The following is a 25,605-nucleotide window of genomic DNA, read 5'->3' on the forward strand; positions in this document are numbered from 1 at the left end:
CTATACTATACAGGTATCCCCATATCCCTTCCCCCTTGCGTCTCCCTCCCACCCTCCCTATCCCACCCCTCTAGGTGGTCACAAAACACCAGGATGATCTCCCTGTGCTATGTGGCTTCTTCCCATGATTTATTTTACATTTGGTAGTGTATATATGTCTATGCCACTCTCTCACTTCGTCCCAGCTTACCCTTCCCCCTCCCTGTGCCCTCAAGTCCATTCTCTACATCTGTGTCTTTATTCCTGTCCTGCCCCTAGCTTCTTCAGAACCAGTTTTTTTTTTTTTTTTAAGATCCCATATATATGTGTTAGCATATGGTATTTGTTTTTCTCTTTCTGACTTACTTCACTCTGCATGACAGACTCTAGGTCCATCCACCTCACTACAAATAACTCAATTTCGTTTCTTCCATTGTATATATGTGCCACATCTTCTTTATCCATTCATCTGTCGATGGACAATTAGGTTGCTTCCATGTCCTGGCTATTGGTAAATAGAGCTGCAATGAACATTGTGGTACATGACTCTTTTTGAATTATGGTTTTCTCAGCATCTATGCCCAGTAGTGGGATTGCAGGATCATATGGTAGCTCTATTTTTAGTTTTTTAAGGAACCTCCATACTGTTCTCCATAGTGGCTATATCAATTTACATTCCCACCAACAGTGCAAGAGGGTTCCCTTTTCTCCACACCCTCTCCAGCATTTATTGTTTGTAGATTTTTTGATTATGGCCATTCTGACTGGTGTGAGGTGATACCTTATTGTAGTTTTGATTTGCATTTCTCTAATGATTAGTGTTGTTGAACATTCTTTCATGTGTTTGTTGACAATCTGTATATCTTCTTTGGAGAAATGTCTGTTTAGGCCTTCTGCCCACTTTTGGATTGGCTTGTTTGTCTGTTTGGGTTTTTTTGCGGTACGCGGGCCTCTCACTGTTGTGGCCTCTCCCGTTGCGGAGCACAGGCTCTGGACACGCAGGCTCAGCGGCCATGGCTCACGGGCCTGGCCGCTCCGTGGCATGTGGGATCTTCCCGGACCGGGGCACAAACCCATGTCCCTTGCATCGGCAGGCGAACTCTCAACCACTGCGCCACCAGGGAAACCCTGTTTGTTTTTTTGATATTGAGCTACATGAGCTGCTTATATATTTTGGAGATTAATCCTTCGTCAGTTTCTTCATTTGCAAATATTTTCTCCGATTCTGATGGTCGTCTTTTCATCTTACTTATGGTTTCCTTTGCTGTGCAAAAGCTTTTAAGTTTCATTAGGTCCCATTTGTTTATTTTTGTTTTTATTTCCATTTCTCTAGGAGGTGGGTCAAAAAGAATCTTGCTGTGATTTATGTCATAGAGTGTTCTGCCTATGTTTTTCTCTAAGAGTTTTATAGTGTCTGGCCTTACATTTAGGTCTTTAATCCATTTTGAGTTTATTTTTATGTATGGTGTTAGGGAGTGTTCTAACTTCATTCTTTTACATGTAGCTGTCCAGTTTTCCCAGCACCACTTATTGAAGAGGCTGTCTTTTCTCCATTATATATTCTTGCCTCCTTTACCAAAGATAAGGTGACCATATATGCATGGGTTTATCTCAGGGCTTTCTGTCCTGTTCCGTTGGTCTGTATCTCTGTTTTTGTGCCTAAATTGCCTACAATGACACATTCTTTTCTCTTTCATCGCAGACTGTCATAGTACTTTCATTTTACTCTCCACCATTTTTCTCTCCTCATTTTTCCTCCATTCCTTGCTATTTTAGAGCAGTAAACATTCTAGAGGTAATGGGTAGGAATGAAATAGTTCCCTTAACCAGTGGGTGTGGATTTCTGTGATTCCTGAGCTTAAAGCTAGAGTCAGCCAGTGCATCCAGCCAAGGTGGAGGACTTGAGCACAATCTGTAAGGGAACAAACTTTCAGAGAAAGGTTCAGGTAGCCAAGTGATCTTATTGCACTGGTACAAACCTGGGAAAGGTGTGGAGGCTTTAAAGTGGGTGTAAGAAAGTGGGTGAGGGATAGAGTTTGGATTAGCACCAGTGTCCAAGGACTCAGAACAGGTAGGTAATATGATTCCTGTTATAAATTGCCTGCCTCAGCCCAGATCTGAAAGAGTTTTCCTGATTGGGCTTTTAATTGAATGTGTGCTTTTATTTAAGTTCTGGAGATTCTATTTTAGTAGATGGAGGTGGGACTTGGGAGTCAATATATATATATTTTAATTAATTTATTTATTGTTGGTTGGGATGGGTCTTCATTGCTGTGTGTGGGCTTTCTCTAGTTGTGGCGAGCAGGGGCTACTCTTTGTTGTAGTGCACGGGCTTCTCATTGCGGTGGCTTCTCTTGTTGCAGAGCACGGGCTCTAGGCACGTGGACGTCAGTAGTTGTGGCACGTGGGCTCAGTAGTTGTGGCTTGCAGGCTCTAGAGCACAGACTCAGTAGTTGTGGGGCATGGGCTTAGTTGCTCCATGGCATGTGAGATCTTCCCGGACCAGGGACCAAACTGGTGGCCCCTGCATTGGCGGGCAGATTCTTAACCATTGCGCCACCAGGGAAGTCCTGGGAGTCAATATTTTTAAAAAGCTCTCCAAATGATTTTGATGATTACCAGGTTGGGGAACCACTGCTAGGAGATTTCTTATTGTGGTAACAGTGTCTCCACTTTCTGAGGGAGGTATCGTTTTCGAAGCTTGTTGTGACATTGCACTGCTGTATTAGTTATGGTATCCGATCTCAAGGGGATTGCGCCCCTACCCCCCCACCTCTCTCTCTCTCTCTCTCTTCCAGAGTGCTAGTGCCAGAGCTGCTTTGCTCTACATGACCTTGCTCTTTGATCACAGTTGATTGGTCTAGAGGTAGCCATCTTACTGAAGCAGGATTTATTTATTTATTTATTATTTGGTTGTGCCAGGTCTTAGTTACGGCAGGCAGGCACCTTAGTTATGGCATGCATGTGGGATTTAGTTCCCTGACCAGTAATCGAACCTGGGCCCCCTGCATTGGGAGGGTGGAGTCTTAACCACTGCGCTACCAGGGAAGTTCCCTGAAGCAGGATTAATGAGAGTCTTTCTTGGGGTTTTAACTTGAGACTCAGAGAGCCAAGTTTTATCTACTCATTATTTCCTTAAAATCTGGCTATCATGTTTTCTACTGTGGGATAGAGCTCATCTGTGGAGATAGAGAATAAAGCAGAATGCTTATAGAAACTTAAATATGAGATAGGGAGACAGTCTTGATAATATTCAAATCCAAGTATTTTGGAAGGTTCTAGCAACTGTGGTCCCTTGTTATGGGGTCAGGAGCAAAGAGGGCAGGATATCCTTACTATTTGCAGGAATGATGTTGGTCTTCTGCTTTGTAAAATGATTTTTTTAATTAAAAAAAAAAACAACTTCCAAATTCATGGAGAACTCTGATCTGTTATGGCTAATGACATGTGGGGTATACCAGATGTGGCAGACAGAACTGTGACTCCCCAAAGCTGTCTGTCCTGATCTCCAGAACCTCTGACTGTGTTACCTTACATGTACAAAGGGACTTTGCAGATGTGATTAGCTTAAGTATCTTGAAATAGGGAGATGATCCTGGATTATCTGGGTGGGACTAATGTAATTACAAGGGTTCTGATAAGAGAAAGTGAGAAGAGAAGAGAGAGATAAGGAGGAGAATGTGATGACAGAAGCAGAGGTTGGAGCGATGAGATTTCTGGGTTTAAAGGTGGTGGAAGGGAACCACATGCCAAGGAAGGCAGATGATCTCTAGAAGCTGTAAATGACAAGGAAAGGGATTTACCCCTAGAGCCACAAGAAGGAATGCAGACTTGCTCTTAGCTGAGATCCATTTTGGTCTTCTGACTCCCAGACCATAAAATAATAAATGTATGTTATTTTAAGCCACCAAGTTTATGCTAATTTGTTATAGAGGCAGCACCCGGTGAAAGCAAAGGCGCAATTGAGACTTTCTTAGTGTTATTGGCCAATCCTGTGGTGCTAAGGGGATGGCTTCCAGTGACTGAGGACCCAGAAGCCACACTCCTGAGTTACTCTCAGTTCAGTTGCCCATAGCTCCACGAAAACATGTCTTATGGTCATTGATTCTGGTACCCTTGCATTAACAGACAGAAGATACTGGGCTTGGACCCGATCCTCCTTCTTTGCTCCTGCCCAGCCACTCTCTTTGGGAAGGGAGGCAAGCAGTAAAGTCCTCCAAAGACTACAGCCATTGTTTAGACAGAAGAGCAGAAAGTCACAACAATCTGAAAAATGAGATCTCTGGTCTTGAGTAAAATGGGCATATTGATCGGGTGAAGAAGACAGCGTCCACAAAGTGAAATTCAACCCCAGAGCTCTGCTCTTTCCCTCTGTCTACTCAGGCCCCATAATGAGAGGCTTGTGAGCAATCAGGGCTGTGATCGCTAATGCTCAGTGCGGAATGATTAGCTGCCATCAGCCAGGCAAAGAGTACTAACTGATGCTTGTTTATAGTTAAATAGAATCCAGCTCTTTTTGTTTGCTTTTTTAATCTGCTCTCACCTAGGTTTTTGGCTTTATAAGAGCACGCAACTCTCCTTTGGAGAGTGGGAGACCCTACTCAGTGTCTCAGTGTCTTTTAAACACTTATTCAAACAAACATTTTGGAGAGCACACCATAATTGCATGTTACAGTTTTACAAAGCCATATTTTGGATAGAAAATGGGTACATGTTAAAATACGTCCTATGTTCCAGATCAGACCACAATGCTGTGTTCTGCTTACGTGGTTGTCTCTTACTCTGAGGTGAAAAAGAAGCTCTGTTTTACTTCTGAATATCTCCCTTCCAGACTGAGATTGATGTGCAGAAATGGAATGAAGTGGTTTGTATCATGTGACAACAAAAAATTAGATATTGCTTTGGGTTTTTACTATGATTTTATAAGGTATGATGTCTCATACGTGTAATGGTGGGAAGCCCATGGCTTCTCTCTTTTTACATTTATTTTTAAACAGTTTCAAACTTACAAAACATCTCAGGAATAACACTAAGAACTCGATACACATTTCACCAACCAGATTCACCAATTGTTAACATTTTGCCACTTTTATAATTCTTTAATATATATGTGAGGGAATTTATATATTCTATATTCATATATATATTTCGCACCCCTGAACCATTTGAAAGTAAGACGTGGACATCATATCCTTTATTCTTATGTACTTCAATGTATATTTCCTGAGACAGACATTCTCGAGCATAATTATTCTAGTTATCTACTGCTATATGACAAACCAGTTCCAACTTAATGGTGTAAAACAACAGCTATTTTGTATTGCTTATGGATTCCGTGGGTCAGGAATTTGGAGTGAGAACAGTGGAGATGGCTTGCCTCTGCTTTACGCTGTCTGGAGCCTCAAGGGGGAAGACTCAAACCTCTGGAGATGTCTTAAACACTGGAATCTGGAACTACCTAGAACTTTCTTCATTCACATGTCTGGTGTCTGGACTGGTTATCTCAACATCTGGGTTAAGTTGTGACTGCTGACCAGGACCCTACATGTGGCCTCTTTGTGTCTTGGTTTCCTCACTGGGTTTCCTTACTTGGGTTGCCTCAGTGCTGTTGGGTGTCTGCGATGGCAGTTCAGGGCACTAAGAATGAGTGTTTCTGTGAACAATGTGAAAGCGTCAGGGCCTTTTTTGGACAGCCTCAGAGTCACATAACGTCACTTTTGCTCTACTTCCTTAATGAAAGTCGTCAGAAGTCTGCCAAACTTCAAGCGTAGGGAGATTAGAACCCACATCTTTTTAATTTATGTTTATTTATTAATTTTGGGGGGTAAGATATGCAAAACATACAATTTACCATTTTAACTATTTTTAAGTGTATGGTTTAGTGGCATTAAATACGTTCACATTTTTGTGCAACCGTCACCACCATCCATCTCCAGAAATTTTCCGTCTTCCCATCTCAAACTATGTACCTGTAAAACAAATAACTCCTTATTCCTTCCTCTCCCCAGCCCTTGGCAACCACTATTTTACTTTCTGTCTCAATGAATTTGACTATTAGAAGAAACTCATACAAGCAGAATCATACAATGTTTGTTTTATTTCACTTAGCATAATGTCTTCAAGGTTAATCCAAGTTGTAGCATATAGTCAGAATTTCTTTCCTTTTAAAAGCTGAATAAGGGCTTCCCTGGTGGTGCAGTGGTTGAGAGTCCGCCTGCCGATGCAGGGGACACGGGTTCGTGCCCCTGTCCGGGAGGATCCCACATGCTGCGGAGCGGCTGGGCCCGTGAGTCATGGCCGCTGAGCCTGCGCGTCCGGAGCCTGTGCTCCGCAACGGGAGAGGCCACAACAGTGAGAGGCCCGCGTACCACAAAAAAAAAAAAAGCTGAATAATATTCCATTGTATGTAGTATATACTACAGTTTGTTCATCCACTCATCTGCTGATGGACAATTGTAGAACCCATATCTTAATGGAAGAGTGTCGGAGATTTGCAGCAATCTCTATAACCACTACAATAACCACAGTATAATTATAAAATCAATACATTTAGCACTGATACAGTACCGTTGGCCCCTGGTTCTTGAGTTAGACTGGCCAAGTTTGGAGTCTGTCCCTGCTTTTTATGAGGTATAGACTTTTGGTAAGTAGCTCTGGCCTCTGATCTTTAGTCTCCTCATCTCTAACTACCTATGTCTTAGGGTGGCTGTGAGGCCTAATAAAATACTTACGCGATGATTCTGGCACCCAGTAGTGGCTGAGTAAGCTTTAGGTCTCCCTTTCACCTCAGAGAATTAAACATGTCACTGAGCGCTCAACAGGCCTACAATTAATTACTGGTTGGCTGGGAAGCTTTAGAGGCAACTTTGGTTTTCTAAGAAATAATGAAGAAATTTATTATACACTTAAATTGTTGCCTTATGAGTTCCCATTTCTGAAGGTTCATCTTCTTTTTGTTAGATGCAGGTTAAGCATCATCAACCAAGAGAGAGAATTCTCCATTTATTAAAAACAAGTTATAGTCATTTAAAAGAAAAACGTATTATCAATCTACCAGCATCATGAAGGTACAGCAAACCTAATTTCTGAATCAGGATACCTTTGGCTACAAGTAGTAGAACACCCAACTCAAAAATAGCTTAAGCTATAGAGAAATTGTATTATTTTATAAGAGGAAGACCAGCAGCATGGATGCTCCAGAGTTGGGTAATTCAGTGACTCAGTGATCCCACAAGGGTCCACAAAAGTTTTGGTCTAAGAGACCACAAAAACCTCTATTGGAGCCTCTTCCATAGGTTGGCCTAGACCACAAATGGAAACCTTCTCATGGTGGCAAGATGGCTGCAGTAGTTTCCAGCATCACATTCAGACATGGCAACATTCAGAAGAGACCATCTTTTCCTGTGAACTCTTGGAGAGTGAGAACTCCTTCTAAGAAGCCCTCCAGAAGATTCTCCTCACTGCTCATTCATCAGATTTGCATCACTTGCCCATGTCCAAACCACCTGTGGAAGGGAAATGGAACCCCCATTAACTGACTTAAACCAATTGTGGTTAACTTCTTGGGTCTGGTGTTGGGACTGGCACCAGCCTCTCCTGAAATACTGGCCATTGGCCGGGAGCTGAAAAAATGTGGGAGGAGGGGCAATAAATACTACCTGCTACAGCAGCGGTCCCCAACCTTTTTGACACCAGGAACTGGTTTCATGGAAGACAATTTTTCCACGGGGTTGGCGGGCAGGGAATGGTTCAGGTGGTAATGTGAGTGACAGTTCAGGCAGTAATGTGAGCGATGGGGAGCCATGGGGAGCGGCAGATGAAGCTACCTATGCTCCCTTGCCTGCCGCTTACCTCCTGCTGTGCGGCCCAGTTCCTAACAGGCTGCGGACAGGTTGGGGACCCCTGTGCTACAGTATACTAGTTAGATTTTGTTATATCCAAGCATTAGAAATTAGAATGAAAAATCCATTTTTGTATATCTGCATCATTAGCAAATGCCTGAAGTTCTTTAGAATGTAGTTAAGCAATTGACATGAAACATAATAGTAATGATTTGGTAATCAAGAAAGATGAAGTAGATATAATTAACTTTGAAATGCTTTTTAAAATAATAAGTGTTTCTAAGAGTCTAAAAAACTTCCCAAGTATAGTAAGGAGTTTGTTAAAAGTGTGTTCACCATTTTTGCATTTATGTTTCTTTATAGTCTTAGCAGGTAAACTCTCTATGTAAGGATTTATTTTCTTGCAATTTTAATTTTCCACTAATCAATTTCTCTGTAAAATGATGGGTGCAATTAAGAATGTATTTAAGGGGCTTCCCTGGTGGCGCAGTGGTTGAGAGTCTGCCTGTCGATGCTAGGGGACATGGGTTCGTGCCCCAGTCCGGGAGGATCCCATATGCCGCGGAGCAGCTGGGCCCGTGAGCCATGGCCGCTGAGCCTGTGCTCTGCAACAGGAGAGGGCACAACAGTGAGAGGCCCGTGTAACGCAAAAAAAAAAAAAAAAAAAAAGAATGTATTTAAGAACTAAGTATAATCACTCCCTTTTGCTAATTTTAATTTCTTCTGTATTTTTGTCCCAAGCATACTAGTGATTATAGGCCATGTTCACAGCAGTACAATTCCTATTTACTCAGTAATGCCCATAGGAAAACCGAAATTTGCACAAGTGAAAGAGATCAGCTTCCCAGGTCATCATGTCATCTGTTACAGTTAATATCAGACAAGTAGGCTAGATAACAGTGTAACAAATATACCCCCCCAACCCCAATCTCAGAAACGTTTATATTTTGTTCATGCCATATACCCATAGAAGTTGAATGGAGTATAGAGGACTCTGCTCATGCTACTGACTCAGGGACTCAGGTTGACGGGGGAGCCAGCATTTCAAATGTGCCACAGGGAAAAGGGGGCTTGGGGGAAACTTCACGCCAGCAATTACACATTTTGTCCAGAAGCTACACATGTACTTCTAGTCATTTTATTTGTCAGAACCAATTACATGACACCCTAACCCATGGGGGCCAAGAAGTATGTTCCTGCCAAGTCCCTGGGAGATGGAGAACCAGCAACACTGGTGAGCAGTATTTTTGACAACTGCAACAATGTACCAGTGTATATCACTGTCTTTCAACGGGAGGGGAGACATGCCCTAAGGAACAATTAGTCCTCAGTTGTTATAACCAAAATGGAAATGCTTCAGTTAGGGTGGTGCTCTATACCCTGGTATGACTACAAATACAGCTTCAGCAAGGACAGAAAATCTCATCTCATGACTTGAACTGCGGTATGGCTTTTCCCTCATGTTAGGTAAAAATGTAGCCTTTTTCAAATCTGTGTGTCACTGCATACTGGAAGGGTGGTATCAAGCAAGTAATCCTTGGAGTGTATTTCCAGCTGCCCAGTCTAATTTCCTCTTCACTTTCTAATCATGGGTCTTCTGTCCACATTGCTTGATATCATAGATTGTTAGGTTTTTGATTGTAAATGTTGGGCCATCTCCATTTATTTGGTATAAAGGATGATTCATTCTAAAGAGAACTTAAAACCTTTATTGCTGATTTTGATAATTGTGGTCATGCCTGTGCAAGCACAGTGAACAAGTACATTTAATCAACTTAGTCTGAAAACTTAGTCTGAATATTTAGTCTGAATGCTCCAGCCATTTCTCGCCCCTGAACAATCTAAGTCAGTCCATGGACTCTTTAATAAATCAAGCTTCAATGGCAAGAATGGCAATAGGGGAAGTGTCTCATGTGACAGGAAATAAAGGGAGAAGTCCAGCCACTCTTCTCCATTGGTGTTAAATAATAATAGTAATAATAATAATAGTATTTGAATAGTTGAATGCACATTTCATTCTAGGCTCTTTAGTAGTTGCTGTGTGTATGTATGTGTGTGTGTGTGTGTGTGTGTGTGTGTATATATATATATATATATATATATATATATATATATACACACACACACAAATATATAGTACACTCTAGCCAATCCTCAGCACAAATAGAGTGAGTTGGCTGGTATCGTCTGGTTTTCATATGAGGAAACAGTCTCAGATGTTTGTCCAAGTTCAAACAGCTACTCAGTGTCTCCAACTGTAACAAAACTTTGAGAATTTAGGCTTGATTTTATTTTATTAACTGTCCAGTTTTCTTTTAATTCCCTAAAGATGTTATTTGTACCTGTAATTTTTAAATAGCTTTCTATTTTGTATAATACTGATTTAATTATATCTTTAAAATCTTCCCAGTGTACTGTAAGTACGTCCAAAATCTTTGCAGAATTATAGGTCTAACCCTGTGACTTAGCAGGTATTCAGACAATGCTTTCAATGAATGAATGCATCCGTGTGAGGTTCACATGTCTGGCTGAAAGCTACTACCTGCTTTACGCATGCCAATCCAGACCAGTTGAGCTGGCTTGAACTCCAAGGCCTATTTGCTATCAGTTTTCTAAACAAGCAGAATTAGCTATGTGTTTTTTCTATCTAAGTAGAAGAGAAGATTTAAGAATGATTTTCATGACTGATTATATTAAAAAATGCATGCTGAATAATATATTTAACAACAAACAACAACAAATAATAACAAATGTGTGAGCGCAAGAACAAATCAAAATGAAAATAACTTATTAAAGAATAAATTTTGTACTGTATTTTCTAAAGTTTTTGCAATAAGCTTGTGTTACCTTCATGACTGGAATAAAAACAAAAAAGATTTTAAAAAAATGCATGCTGACTGTAGAAAATCTAGCAAATGCAGAAAAACATAAATAAGAATATAAAAATAACTCCAAATTCCAGAGATTCGTTCTCCCAGTCATTGTTTTTAAAGGCATGTGTATACACACAGTTTACACAACTCTCAGTATATATAGTATTGCAGCCTGACTTTTCACTTTATTATGTCCTTTAAAATCTTTTTTAAAAGATGCTTGTCAGTGGTCTCATACTGTTTCATCATATAAAGGGGGCATAATTTATTATTGGACGTTTAGGCTCTTGTCATTTTTTTGCTATTATAAATAATGTGATGAACATCTTCTATATAAATCTTTGTGAGCATGATTTTCAATGTACCGTCCGTCCTTTGGAGTCCCTTGACTGGTGACACGTACCTCTGCTAACTGATATTTGACACATGGGGCTGAAGCTGTGTAGCTAGAACTTATTAAGAAGACAAATAGTGTAGCAGTGGCCTGTCTCATGCTCATAAAATAAAATGGATACAAGTATAATTTTGCAGGCCATTTATTTGGTTAAAAACTGGATGCCTCATTGATTCCACACACAATATATCCCAAAAGAATGAAGGTGACCTTGGAGACAGCCAATCATTCAGAATCCAGTTAATCAAGCCTCAGGGTATTTGGTTCCCAACACCAACCAGAGCCATCATGATATGTCAGATTCTTGTTACTCAGGATTTAGGAAGGGATGTGGGTTCTGTTTAGCTTGTGGGTGCTCTTCTGGAAACAACAGAAGATCTCAGTCTTTAACTCTAAGGAATGTTGGTTGTGGGAGTTGCAGGCTTTTGTAGAAAGAGTAACAATTTAGTCTAAAATTTAGTGAGCTTTACTGAAGACCGCCAAAAAGAGGAAATCATCATTTAAACTTGAATATCACCCCACCAGAAGACTGGAAAAAAGCACAGTCTTAGAACTCTGTGCTTCTAGGACATCTGAGATATATAGCGCATCTATTTATAAAGTTCTTTAAACTGGGGTCTCATTTATTTTGTCAATATCTTGCAGAATCAACAAAAATTAAAATCCATGTTAAAAAAAAGACCTGAGTTGCTTTCCAGTTATTTAAGCTACAGGCACCAAAGCTTAGCATTCATCTCTAATAGCCTAAGAGGATGAAGATTTTACCTTTGATCTAGAATTTGTTTAATCTTCTAGGACAGTGCAGGAGATTCTAGGTCCAAATTCCAGGTATTTAATATGTTTCAGTTTTGCGCTCTGCTTCATGATGACAATTTTATCACTAGCTCTTAACACTGTACTAAATTGCTATATTAATATTAATGTCATATAGCTGATTCACTTTGTTATACAAAAACTAACACAAGGTTGTAAAGCAATTATACTCCAATAAAAACGTTAAAAAATATTAATGTCAAAGTGTGAAAAATTCAACGGGTAAATGGTATACAAATTAGCCTAATGCAAACTTTAATGGATTCCTGCACTAAAAAAATCCTTTGAAACAAAGGTAACTAAAGTGGTAAAAAAGACCAACCAATGACCATTAAAAGGGAAGATTGCTACAAGTTAAAGAATAAAATACTTTAAAGCAAACAAGCAAGCTTGACTGATTTTAATCAAACAATATGAATGCAATAGCTGGTATAAACCTTCGATTATATTATGGGGTATAAACAGGAAACATTTTTTTCCCAGTCACAGTGCTGTGAGTTGAATTGTGTCTGCAGTAAAAGATAAGTTGAAGTCCAAACCCCTGGTACCTGCGAATGTAAACCTATTTAGAAATAGGGTCTTTGCAGATGTAATCTAATTACGATGAGGTCATTAGAGTGGACGCTAATCCAACAAGGCTGCTCTCCTCATAAGATGATGCACATTTGGGCAGACAGACATGCACAGAAGGAAGGCAGTGAAGGTGGCCATGAGGTAATGGAGGCAAAGACTGGAGTGATGCATCTGCAAACCAAGGAATGGCAAGGATTTCCGGCAAACACCAAAAGCCAGAAGGGGCAGGGAAGAATCCTCTCCTAGTCTTCAGAAGGAACGTGGCCTGGTGGACAGATTGATTTCAGATTTCTGGCCTCCAGAACTGTGAGACTATGTTTCTGTTATTTTAAGCCACACAGGTTGTGGTACTTTGTTATGGTAGCCCCAGCAAGCTAATAATAGTCATGGTTTTCTCTAGGTTCTGCCAAATCCCTGTCTTCTCTTGCCTCAATTACGTCTGAGACAGATCACATGGATTGCTGGTCAGTCACTATTTTAAAAAGTCAGTCCAGTTTAAGCCTCTAATCTTATATCCAATTTACATCTCATCTCTTTCCCCACCTGCAGTGTCAGCCAGGCTTCTGGGTCAGAGGACTTGGGGTCTTGATGAGGATTGTGCTTGCAAATTTCCTACCCCTCATAGAAGTGATGGAGAGGCATGTCTCATTCTAGGACACCTTGTCCCCTGCATCTGCTGGATCTGGTGTTGGAAGGAAGTGGACTCAGAGAGACGGCAGGAGTCAGTGATGGGGTGTCCCCTTTGGTCTTGTTCTCAATGAATCTGGTCCTATGTTATTGGTGGCCCCTGTGTTTCCCTGGGGTGGTGTTTGCTTTTCTCCTACCAACACTGTCCCCCAGAACTTCCTGTGAGAGAGACAGCTAAGTCTCCATTTGGTGCTTCCCGTAGGTTCATGTCCAAGATGCAGGGTGGCCTCAGAGTGCCTGCTTTTCCTCTTCTCTCTGCTCCTTCCTAGGGAGCCATGGGAACCACCAAAGTTCTCCATTCTTTCCTTACACCCTGGGACTGAGATGGAGAAAGGGCTGCATCCATCTTTTTCCCAGTCATGCCACAGCACTCACTTGTCACTATGGAAACAGTGCAGACCACTCTGTCATCATCCTGTCTTCAGCATGCCCTAGGCAGGAAGTGGTCTTGTGCTCCTGTAAGAGAGAACTCTCCCGGTGTGAATCCATGCCTCCCAGAAACTCCTCCAGCAACCTGCTCACCAGTGGCAGCTCTGATTCCACAGCCTCCAGCCGTCGAGGGCAGCACTGTATATCCTGGATGTCGGTGCCCTAACAAATGATTCTTTCAAGGCTTTGGTTGCCTGGCTTCAGTGGATACTTACAGCATCCTCCTCCTCGGCAAGGAGAAGAAAAGGACTTGAGGGAGATAACAGGACTCTTACTATGAGCACTGCCTTCCTGCGCCTGCAGCTCCCTATGGCTCCCCTCCCACCCCTAGTCTTGCTGTACAGCCCGGAAAGGTGTGGAGCTGGTGTGAGAATCGTCAGTCCTGAGCAAAGTGTCTTGACTCAGTTGTTGGTGGTTCTCCTTTGAATGTGGGAATATTTCATGCCTAAACTTTGCCCTCACTTTGGCGTCTTGGGAGTGCTGAAGGCGCGAAGCTTACAAGAGTGGCCTGCACCATTTTTGTAGTGAGAGGGGTGTAGGGTGGCATGACTGGGGAAAAGATGCGTCACTGACTCCTGGGCAAAGATCAATTCCCACTCAATTGCCGTTACACCAGGAAAATGTGTTTTCTCTTTCTTGGTTTTTCCCTTCCTCATGCTTAGCCTTTGATATTCCAAGATGTTTTATATTTTTGCCAAGATCTTATGATTAATGAGACGGAGGAGTGAGATTTAATGTATAAGGTCTAAAGAGGGTGCTGCCAGGTGCTGTGACTCATAGACCCCTTCCATTAGCTGGGCATCCCAGTGAGTTTTAGAGGAAGGGAATCTGCTTCCACTCACCTGCTTGGAGATTGGCTGGCTGAAGTTTTGAGATCATTATTTCAGTAGTTGTATTAGCTGTTTGATGACTCCATTTCTAGGCTAAGTGTTCTCACAATGCGACACCCCTGATCATCATGAGCAGTCCCACATGGAAAGTTGTTAGAAATACAGATTCTCAGGCCCCACCCCAGAACTATTGAACCAGAAACTGGGGCTAGGTCGCAGGCATTTATATTAGCAAATGCTCCAAGCGATTCCACTGTGCACTCGTGTTTGAGAACTGCTGTTCCAAAGATGTTTCTCTTCCCCAATTCAAAATGATACTCTAAGAAGTGGGTGTCTACTTGGTATGGCCTAATACGAAAGATATGCCTTACCTTAAAAATTATTCCTTTGAAGTTCTCTTATGATTTTCCATCCATCACACACTTTAGCTTAAAAGCTTTCTGATGCACTTTAGCTGAGGCAAAGAGAGTCTCCTAAGGAGAAAACTCCAGAAGTTTATTAACTACTTCAAGCAAGGCAACTTCCACTTGAGTCCAATCATCCTTACTGTGATGCTTATTAACTATAGAATATTTCCTCGTGTAAGACGAGGATTAAGGATGGGACTCACCTTTCCTTGCATTATCTTCTCCATAGCAATTATCACCATCAAACATACCATATATTTTATTTGCTTATTTTATGTTCTGTATGTCCTCCTCCACATGAATGTGAGCTTTATGAAGGCAAGGGCTTTTGTATGTTTTAGTCACTGCTGATTCCCCAGCACCTTGAACAGTACTGGGAACATTGTAGACATTCACAATTATTTGTTGAGTGAATGCATGAAGGTTGGTTTTCAAGAATGTGTTATACAAGTTGTTGTAGATTTCTATGCTTATTGATTCATTGAAGAAAATTACAGTTTTTGTTCTGATTTCTACTTGTCAGGATGCTTAATACCACAGGCTTCATAAGGTCCTCAGAAGTCCCATCATTTTAGTGCAACATGAACAGAAGAATTTATTAGATTGATGTGGACGTTATTACCTAGGGGTATGCTACAGAGCATCATGGATGGGAACTGGACAGGGGAGAAGACACGGGAGGCAGGGAGAACAATAATGTGAAATGAACACAAAAGGATTTATGTTGGTAACTCCTGGGTATGACAGTCTGCTGTTGGTTCAGGAGTGTCCTTTTGTAGCGATTATTTTGGGGCAGTAAATCTGTTTATCAGTAACTGTGTTAGGTCTAACACATCCCAGGATGCAGTATTTCCACTTTCCTGTTGGCACACCTGACAGCTCCTACTTCACAGATGTTCACTGTTCTCTGGCTCATTGATGATCCCATTTTGACGCAGAAGAGCTGGTTTCCACTCTTGAAGCACTGGGAGGGCAATAGGCAGACACACTTGGAGGTGGCAGCTGCAATGAGAGAGACAGTGTGACTCACCACAGTGCTTTAAGGTTTGATTTTACCTAACTTGTCCCCAGAGCAGTGAGCACTTTGGTGGCAATGAGTGAGAATGCTGGAACAAAGGCAATGACCCAACTGTGGCTGAATGGAGTGATCTGGGTATAAGAGAGGAGAGGGCACTGGTAAGTCCATAAGGTGCAAGAGCTGGGCTACCTCTGACCCCTCCCTCTCACTCACTGCCCACATCCAATCAATCCATTTACACAATGTCTTCAGTCTGTCCTTCATGTTCTTTTCTCATTGGCATCACCTGGGAACAGTTATATAAGGTATCATTTATTGAGCCTGCACCATGAAACCACACACTAGGCCAAGTGCTTTGTGTAATTTATTTCATTTAATTCTCACAATAAACATATGAACTATATGGCATTATACTAATTCTACAGATGAAGAAACTCAGCTCAGAGAGGCTAAGTGATATGCCTATGGTCCCACAATTAGTAAGTGGTAGAGGCATATTTTAAATCGTGAATGACTCGCAAGCCTGAACTCCTTTAACATAACTCTGTGTCACATTTTAAATTTCTTTCTAGACTATTCCTGGGTTATGACTAGGGATCTGGATTTTTAATAAGCAGTTAAATTGGGTGATAATTTTATAAGGCCTGGTTTCAAAACCACCCCAACACTTCATAATTCATATAAATCTTGTGTTCATGAAAGAGTTTTAAAATGATCATTTAGGGGTAAAGTTACCAAAGCCAAGCATATTAAACCAGTTTTAAGTAAATGGATATAGGCTCATTTATACATACACATGTTTTAGTCAAAGTTCAAGGTCCTCCACAGATGGTCTCAACATCCCTGCACAACATTATCTTTTCTGCTTTCTCTGTCCCAGGTAGAGTGACTCCCTCTCTCTTTCCCAAACAAGACCCCGAAGGTGTTCCAGGTTGTGTCCTTTGCCCACACTAGCCCCTTCCTTTGCCGGACTGATGTGCTCTTTCCAGTTCCCCACATGTCTGATGTCTACAAGCCTCACCTCTTTCATGAAGCATTTTATAGGCACATACCCCGACGGATGTTTCCTTTAAATAAACTTTAATGGTGTAAATTTGTCAGCACTACCTCTGATGTTTTCATACTTTCTTGTTAGTTAGCTTTTCATATGTCTTTCTCCCAAGACAGTTATAAGTGCTTTGTTAGAGAGCAGTAACTGTGGTTCTTCCATCTGTTTATCCCATTCAGTTGTTAACAAGGTGCTCAATTAATTCTGCTTCATCAATTGATTTCAATTCTGAATTTGAGGGTGCAGGTATAAGTATTCAAAAAGAAATGTATTTGGTGGATCTGTGATAATTTATGTTGCCAAAATATCTGAGTCAGCCTGAGAATCAGGCTCTAGTCTCTTTGGGGCAGGTATCAGTTCTTTCCCACGTGTCTCAACTGATGGGAGAAAATAGGGAAAGGGAATGGGGAGATGATCATTAAGCGTATAAGCTTCCTGTCCTCAGTAGGAAATAGTTCATGAACAGGCGTGAATTTCCCTTTTACACCTTTGCCAACCAGCTAGAGAAATTCTAGATGGGGAGAGTCTTGTTTGTTGTTGGAAACTATAGGGTTTGGTGAAGGACAAGAGACTGTTCTACCTCTAGAGAGGATGTCAGTTCCCCAGGCTTGTGGAAAGGCCATGGTCACCACTCTTGTAGTATGGTTATAGCTTAAATACTTTTAGCAAGATGATTTTCAGATTATTAGCATGAAAAGGCCCTTCCTGTCACCTCCACTAATTCTTGTTTCCATCCTTATGAAACCCTTCCTGGCCAGAAGGTATTTACCTCTCTTACCACTTTTGTCACATACTGTCTTATATTAAAGTTATTCATGTAATCATTTGAAAAGCTGTGAAAATTAACTCCCCAAACTGAACAATTCGAGGGTACAAAGCTCCTTTATCATCACACCTCTCACCTTACTATGTACAGTGACTTTGGCGTATTGGATACTAAATGGATGTTTACTGAATACATTTTCCCCTCCTGTTGGTTGATCCTGGATATTTTTGAAATTTAGATAAAACATTTCATAGCTATAAAAGTAGGCTCCTTGGGGAGGCTTCTGTGTTCTAAGTTTTGCAAAGTGAACTTCATGTCACTTTGGAGTTCCATTTTAAACTTTTTATCATTTCATTTTTGATAGAGAAGGAAAAGAGTAACAAAGTAGTACAAAATGTAATCAAGAACACAATTTAATCAAGGTGACATTCAATTCAATCCAAAATTAGTAATATCCCAATTTGCCATGTGTGGGTTGGGTATAAAATACATTTTTAGTTTCCTCTCTTTATAAATGCTGTGGTTTGTACACTGACTCTGTTCTGTAGTGCTACAGGAACAGAAATCTCTGTGACACTGACTTTTGCTCACCAACTAAGAAGGCTGGCACAGGCAGACCATATCTTTAGGGGGAAAAAGGCTTTCAGTTTTCTAACTGTGTGTAGGATCAAAGGATATTTTATTTATTTATACATTTATTTATTTTGCGGTACACGGGCCTCTCACTGTTGTGGCCTCTCCCGTTGCAGAGCACAGGCTCCGGACGTGCAGGCTCAGCGGCCATGGCTCACGGGCCTAGCTGCTCCACGGCATGTGGGATCTTCCCGGACTGGGGCACGAACCCGTGTCCCCTGCATCGGCAGGCGGACTCTCAACCAATGTGCCACCAGGGAAACCCCAAAGGATATTTTAAATGACTTAAATCTCTCATTAAGAAATGTTCATGTTTTAGTATGATTACCCCAAGACATTCTGCTAACTTGACCAGTATTGGTAAGTGTTCAAACTTTTTATGTTCTTTTATTTTTTTTTCTGAAGGTAACAGTAGTTTTTTTTTTTTTAATTGCACACATGTCTATAAACCTAATAAATAGGTTTTATCTTTTTTTTTTTTTTTTTTTTTTTTGCGGTATGCGGGCCTCTCACTGTTGGGGCCTCTCCCATTGCGGAGCACAGGCTCCGGTCGCGCAGGCTCAGCGGCCATGGCTCACGGGCCTAGCTGCTTCACGGCATGTGGGATCTTCCCGGACCGGGGCACGAACCCGTGTCCCCTGCATCGGCTGGCGGACTCTCAACCACTGTGCCACCAGGGAAGCCCTATTTTTTTTTATATAGTAGGTTCTTATTAGTCATCAATTTTATACACATCAGTGTATACATGTCAATCCCAATCACCCAACTCATCACATCACACCCCCACCCCTCCGCGGCTTTCCACCCTTGGTGTCCATACATTTGTTCTCTACATCTGAGTCTCAATTTCTGCCCTGCAAACTGGTTCATCTGTACCATTTTTCTAGGTTCCACATATATGCGTTAATATACAATATTTGTTTTTCTCGTTCTGACTTACTTCACTCTGTATGACAATCTCTAGATCCATCCATGTCTCAACAAATGACCCAGTTTCTTTCCTTTTTATGGCTGTGTAATATTCCATTGTATATATGTACCACATCTTCTTTATCCATTCGTCTGTCGATGGGCATTTAGGTTGTTTCCATGACAGGGCTATTGTAAACAGTGCTGCAATGAACATTGGGGTGCATGTGTCTTTTTGAATTATGGTTTTCTCTGGGTATATGCCCAGTAGTGAGATTGCAGGGTCATATGGTAATTCTATTTTTAGTTTTTTAAGGAACCTCCATACTGTTCTCCATAGTGGATGTATCAATTTACATTCCCACCAACAGTGCAAGAGGGTTCCCTTTTCTCCACACCCTCTCCAGCATTTGTTGTTTGTAGATTTTCTGATGAAGCCCATTCTAACTGGTGTGAGGTGATACCTCTTTGTAGTTTTGATTTGCATTTCTCTAATAATTAGTGATGTTGAGCAGCTTTTCATGTGCTTCTTGACCATCTGTATGTCTTCTTTGGAGAACTGTCTATTTAGGTCTTCTGCCCATTTTTTGATTGGGTTGTTTGTTTTTTTTAATATTGAGCTGCATGAGCTGTTTATGTATTTTGGAGACTAATCCTTTGTCCGTTGATTCGTTTGCAAATATTTTCTCCCATTCTGAGGATTGTCCTTGTGTCTTGTTTATGGTTTCTTTGCTGTGCAAAAGCTTTTAAGTTTCATTAGGTCCCATTTGTTTATTTTTGTTTCTATTTCCATCACTCTAGAAGGTGGATTAAAAAAGATCTTGCTTTGATTTATGTCAAAGAGTGTTCTTCATATGTTTTCCTTTAAGAGTTTTATAGTGTTCGGTCTTGCATTTAGGCCTCTAATCCATTGTGAGTTTATTTTTGTGTATGGTGTTAGGGAGTGTTCTAATTTCATTCTTTTACATGTAGCCATCCAGTTTTCTCAGCACCACTTATGGAAGAGACTGTCTTTTCTCCACTGTATATCCTTGCGTCCTTTGTCATAGATTAGTCGACCATAGGTGCATGGGTTTACCTCTGGGCTTTCTATCCTTTTCCATTGATCTATATTTCTGTTTTTGTGCCAGTACCATATTGTCTTGATTTCTGTAGCTTTGTAGTATAGTCTGAAGTCAGTAAGTCTGATTCCTCCAGCTCCGTTTTTCGTTCTCAAGATTGCTTTGGCTATTTGGGGTCTTTTGTGTGTCCATACAAATTTTAGGATTTTTTTGTTCTAGTTCCGTAAAAAGTGCCATTGGTAATTTGATAGGGATTGAACTGAATGTGTAGATTGCTTTGGGTAGTAGATTCATTTTCACAATATTGATTCTTCCAATCCAAGAACATGGTATATCTCTCCATCTGTTAGTATCATTGTTAACTTCTTTCATCAGTGTCTTATAGTTTTCTGCATACAGGTCTTTTGTCTCCTTAGCTAGGTTTATTCCTAGGTATTTTATTCTTTTTGTTACAGTGGTAAATGGGAGTGTTTTCTTAATTTCTCTCTAAGATTTTTCATCATTAGTGTATAGGAATGCAAGAGATTTCTGTCCATTAATTTTGTATCCTGCTACTTTACCAAATTCATTGATTAGCTCTAGTAGTTTTCTGGTGGCATCTTTAGCATTCTCTATGTATCATGTCATCTGCAAACAGTGACAGTTTTACTTCTTCTTTTCCAATTTGTATTCCTTTTATTTCTTTTTCTTCTCTGACGAGGCTAGGACTTCCAAACGTATGTTGAATAATAGTGGTGAGAGTGGACATCCTTGTCTTATTCCTGATCTTGGAGGAAATGCTTTCAGTTTTTTACCATTGAGAATGATGTTTGCTGTGGGTTTGTCGTATATGGCCTTTATTATGTTGAGGTAGGTTCCCTCTATGCCCACTTTCTGGAGAGTTTTTATCATAAACCGGTGTTGAATTTTGTCAAAAGCTTTTTCTGCATCTATTGAGATGATCATATGGTTTTTATTCTTCAGTTTGTTAATATGGTGTATCACATTGATTGATTTGCGTATATTGAAGAATCCTTGCATCCCTGCAATACATCCTACTTGATCATGGTGTATGATCCTTTTAATGTGTTGTTGTATTCTGTTTGCTAGTATTTTGTTGAGGATTTTTGCATCTATATTCATCAGTGACATTGGTCTGTAATTTTCTTTTTTTGTAGTATCTTTGTCTGGTTTTGGTATCAGGGTGATGGTGGCCTCATAGAATGAGTTTGGGAGTGTTCCTTCCTCCTCAATTTTTTGGAAGAGTTTGAGAAGGATGGGTGTTACCTCTTCTCTAAATGTTTGATAGAATTCACCTGTGAAGCCATCTGGTCCTGGACTTTTGTTTGTTGGAAGATTTTTAATCACAGTTTCAATTTCATTACTTGTGATTGGTCTGTTCATATTTTCTATTTCTTCCTGGTTAAGTCTTCGAAGGTAATTGCTTTCTAAGAATTTTTCCATTTCTTCCAGGTTGTCCATTTTATTGGCAAAGAGTTGCTTTTAGTAGTCTCTTAGGATGCTTTGTATTTCTGTGTTGTCTTTTGTAACTCTCCTTTGTCATTTCTAATTTTACTGATTTGAGTCCTCTCCCTCTTTATCTTGATGAGTCTGGCTAATGGTTTATCAATTTTGTTTATCTTCTCAAAGAACCAGCTTTTAGTTTTATTGATCTTTGGTATTGTTTTCTTTGTTTCTATTTCATTTATTTCTGCTCTGATGTTTATGATTTCTTTCCTTCTGCTAACTTTGGGTTTTGTTTGTTCTTCCTTCTCTTGTTCCTTTAGGTGTAAGGTTAGATTTTTTATTTGAGATTTTTCTTGTTTCTTGAGGTAGGCTTGTATAGCTATAAACTTCCCTCTTAGAACTGCTTTTGCTGCATCCCATAGGTTTTGGATCATCGTGTTTTCATTGTCATTTGCCTCTAGGTAGTTTTTGATTTCCTCTTTGATTTCTTCAGTGTACTCTTGTTTATTAGGTAACTTCTCCATGTGTTTGTCTTTTTTACATTTTTTCCCCTGAAATTAATTTCTAATCTCATAGCGTCGGGGTCAGAAAAGATGCCTGATATGATTTCAGTTTTCTTAAATTTACTGAGGCTTGATTTGTGACCCAAGATGTCATCTATCCTGGAGAACGTTCCGTGCGCACTTGAGAAGAAAGTGTAATCTGCTGTTTTTGGATGGAATGTCCTATAAATATCAATTAAATCTATCTGGTCTATTGTGTCATTTAAAGCTTCTGTTTCCTTTTTTATTTTCATTTAGGATGATCTGTCCACTGGTGAAAATGAGGTGTTAAAATCCCTCACTATTATGTGTTACTGTCGATTTCCTCTTTTACAGCTGTTAGCAGTTGCCTTATGTATTGAGATGCTCCTGTGTTGGTTGCATATATAATTGTTATATCTTCTTCTTGAATTGATCCCTTGATCATTATGTAGTGCTCTACCATGTCTCTTGTAACATTCTTTATTTTATAGTCTATTTTATCCGATAGGAGTAGCGCTACTCCAGCTTTTTTTTTGATATCCATTTGCATGGAATATCTTTTTCCATCCCCTCAGTTTCAGTCTGTATGTGTCCCTAGGTCTGAAGTGGGTCTGTTGTAGACAGCATATATATGGGTCTTCTTTTTGCATCCATTCCGCAAGCCTGTGTCTTTTGGTTGGAGCATTTAATCCATTCACGTTTAAGGTAATTATTGATATGTATGTACCTATGACCATTTTCTTAATTGTTTTGGGTTTGCTTTTGTAGGTCCTTTTCTTCTCTTTTGTTTCCCACTTAGAGAAGTTCCTTTAGCCTTTGTTGTAGAGCTGGTTTTGTGGTGCTGATTTCCCTTAGCTTTTGCTTGTCTGTAAAGCTTTTGATTTCTCCATCAAATCCTAATGGGATCCTTGCTGGGTAGAGTAATCTTGGTTGTAGGTTCTTCCCTTTCATCACTTTAAATATGTCATGCCACTCCCTTCTGGCTTGTAGAGTTTCTGCTGAGAAATCAGCTCTTAACCTTATGGGAGTTACCTTCTATGTTATTTGTCATTTTTCCCTTGCTGCTTTCAATAATTTTTCTTTGTCTTTAAGTTTTGCCAGTTTGATGAGTATGTGTCTCGGTGTGTTTCCCCTTGGGTTTATCCTGTATGGGACTCACTGCACTTCCTGGACTTGGGTGGCTATTTCCTTTCCCATGTTAGGGAAGTTTTCAACTATAATCTCTTCAAATATTTTCTCGGGTCCTTTCTCTCTCTCTTCTCCTTCTGGGACCCTATGACGTGAATGTTGTTGCGTTTAATGTTGCCCCAGAGGTCTCTTAGGCTGTCTTCATTTCTTTTCATTCTTTTTTCTTTATTCTGTTCTACAGCAGTGAATTCCACCATTCTGTCTTTCAGGTCACTTATCTTCTTCTGCCTCAGTTATTCTGCTATTGATTCCTTCTAGTGTATTTTTCATTTCAGTTATGGTATTGTTCATCTCTGTTTGTTTGTTCTTTAATTCTTCTAGGCCTTTGTTAATCATTTCTTGCATCTTCTTGATCTTTGCCTCCATTGTTTTTTCGAGGTCCCGGATCATCTTCACTATCATTATTCTGAATTCTTTTTCTGGAAGGTTGTGTATCTCCACTTCATTTAGTTGTTTTTCTGGGGTTTTATTTTCTTCCTTCATCTGGTACATAGCCCTCTGCCTTTTCATCTTATCTTTCTGCGAATGTGGTTTTTGTTTCACAGGCTGCAGGATTGTAGTTCTTCTTGCTTCTGCTGTCTGCCCTCTGGTGGATGAGGCTATCTAAGAGGCTTGTGCAAATTTCCTGATGGGAGGGACTGGCGGTGGGTAGAGCTGGGTGTTTCTCTCTTTATGTTCTTTTTTAAAGACAAACTTAGACTCCTAGGAATTGTGGTATTTAGATATACGTCCTGCAAAGGGCTAATGGTAAAGGTAGATTTTGACTAAATCATAAGCCACCTATTGTTAGACAGGCTTGGAAAGAATTATTTGTGGGAAAAGGAAAAAAAAAAAAAGAAACTCTTTGCAGTAGAAGAGTTCCATGAAGTTCTTTCTCCATGATAATTAAGGAAAACAGATGCTAACACTAAACACATCCCCAAATACCTGTACTACCTATTGTGGTACAGACAGGAACCATTTATCCTCCCTGCTGTCCAAATCCCTTTTATTTTCTGTATGTATATTTGACAATAATGTTTGTACATTATAATTTTTAGAGAAAAAGTTATATTTTAAATACACTATTTAAATAAATACATAGTTGCATAGTATTTTCAACTCTTGTCTACTGCAAATTATTTTCTCTGAGAGAGGTGTCAGTTGGATAATGGTGTGGGTCAGGCAGCAAAAACATGAGTAGTAATGTTTACCTACGTGATGATTTAATAATGATTAGAGTTGGGCACTGTACATGTCTGGCCCTAGTTTGCAGTCTCTTACATGAAATTGCCTTGTTTCGATATGGTTGAAGGTCAGAACCCCCAGACACTGACCTGCTGAGTTGCCACCATCAGATGGCCTGCTGACTGTGCCACCCATGGTGACCCTCTGTCATGGATTCAATCCCACCACCCGTCAAGGGAGCTGGGTCTTGATAATCAGTTTTAAGTGGATCAGGAAGAACCTAGATGTGGGTTATAAGGTCTCTCCCCTTTTCAAGGACTGAGTTGAAGAATATTGGTTTGAAAAGTGAAAGAGAAGCTAAGGGTAATAATAAGGTTTTTGTCTTTGTTTTTGAAAAGTAACGTGGTTTCGGCAAAAGTTGGATGTTAGCAATTCCATAATTTTCCATTGCTTAATTTATGCCTTGATTTCAGATGAGTTTTTGAAGATGTGCCATAAGGGAAATCTAGCTGCTTATTTGAGTTCTGTTAAATCCTATTCTTCAACCCATATTTATGTATTATATGAAGCTTAATTGGACTATTTCAGGTTCCAATTTCATCTTAGACAGAGGTACTGCTGTGAAGTTTCTGTTTTTAAGCAATTCACAAATGAAATGCCTATAGGCAATACACTTACAGAAAATGGAAAGGTAATGCTACCTCTTAAGTATCAAATAGGCAGAGCTATAAAGGGGTAACAGTTCCAAGTTTTGGTGAGGGTATGGAAGGCAGTCTTTATGACGCATGGTCAATATGAATTTAATATGATAAAAACGTTTCTAGAAAGCAAGTTGATACATTGTACCAAGAAAGACTTTATATTTTAAAATAATATTTATCTAGAAATTCCATTTTCTAAGGTATAGCCTAAAGAAATGGTCTTAGAGTATAGATCTATCTGTGATAGATTTGTCTATTACAACACTGCTTATAATAGCAAAATCTTGGGAAAAATCTGAACGACTAACAGGAGATTGA

At 40.1% G+C, this 25,605-nt stretch overlaps 1 protein-coding gene across 1 annotated transcript in view; it reads right to left on the minus strand.

The window, feature by feature from the left end:
• Nucleotides 1-15,415: 15,415 nt before the first annotated feature.
• Nucleotides 15,416-25,605, minus strand: part of C6 (complement C6) — an 86,151-nt gene continuing 75,961 nt past the window's right edge. Inside the window, exon 17 of the mRNA XM_019929166.2 lies at nt 15,416-15,828. Within this exon, the coding sequence (XP_019784725.1) occupies nt 15,653-15,828 (176 nt within the window). The 3' untranslated portion in view covers nt 15,416-15,652. The remainder of the gene's footprint in view (nt 15,829-25,605) is intronic.

Source organism: Tursiops truncatus, chromosome 3, assembly GCF_011762595.2.
Source record: "Tursiops truncatus isolate mTurTru1 chromosome 3, mTurTru1.mat.Y, whole genome shotgun sequence".
NCBI lineage: Eukaryota > Metazoa > Chordata > Mammalia > Artiodactyla > Delphinidae > Tursiops > Tursiops truncatus.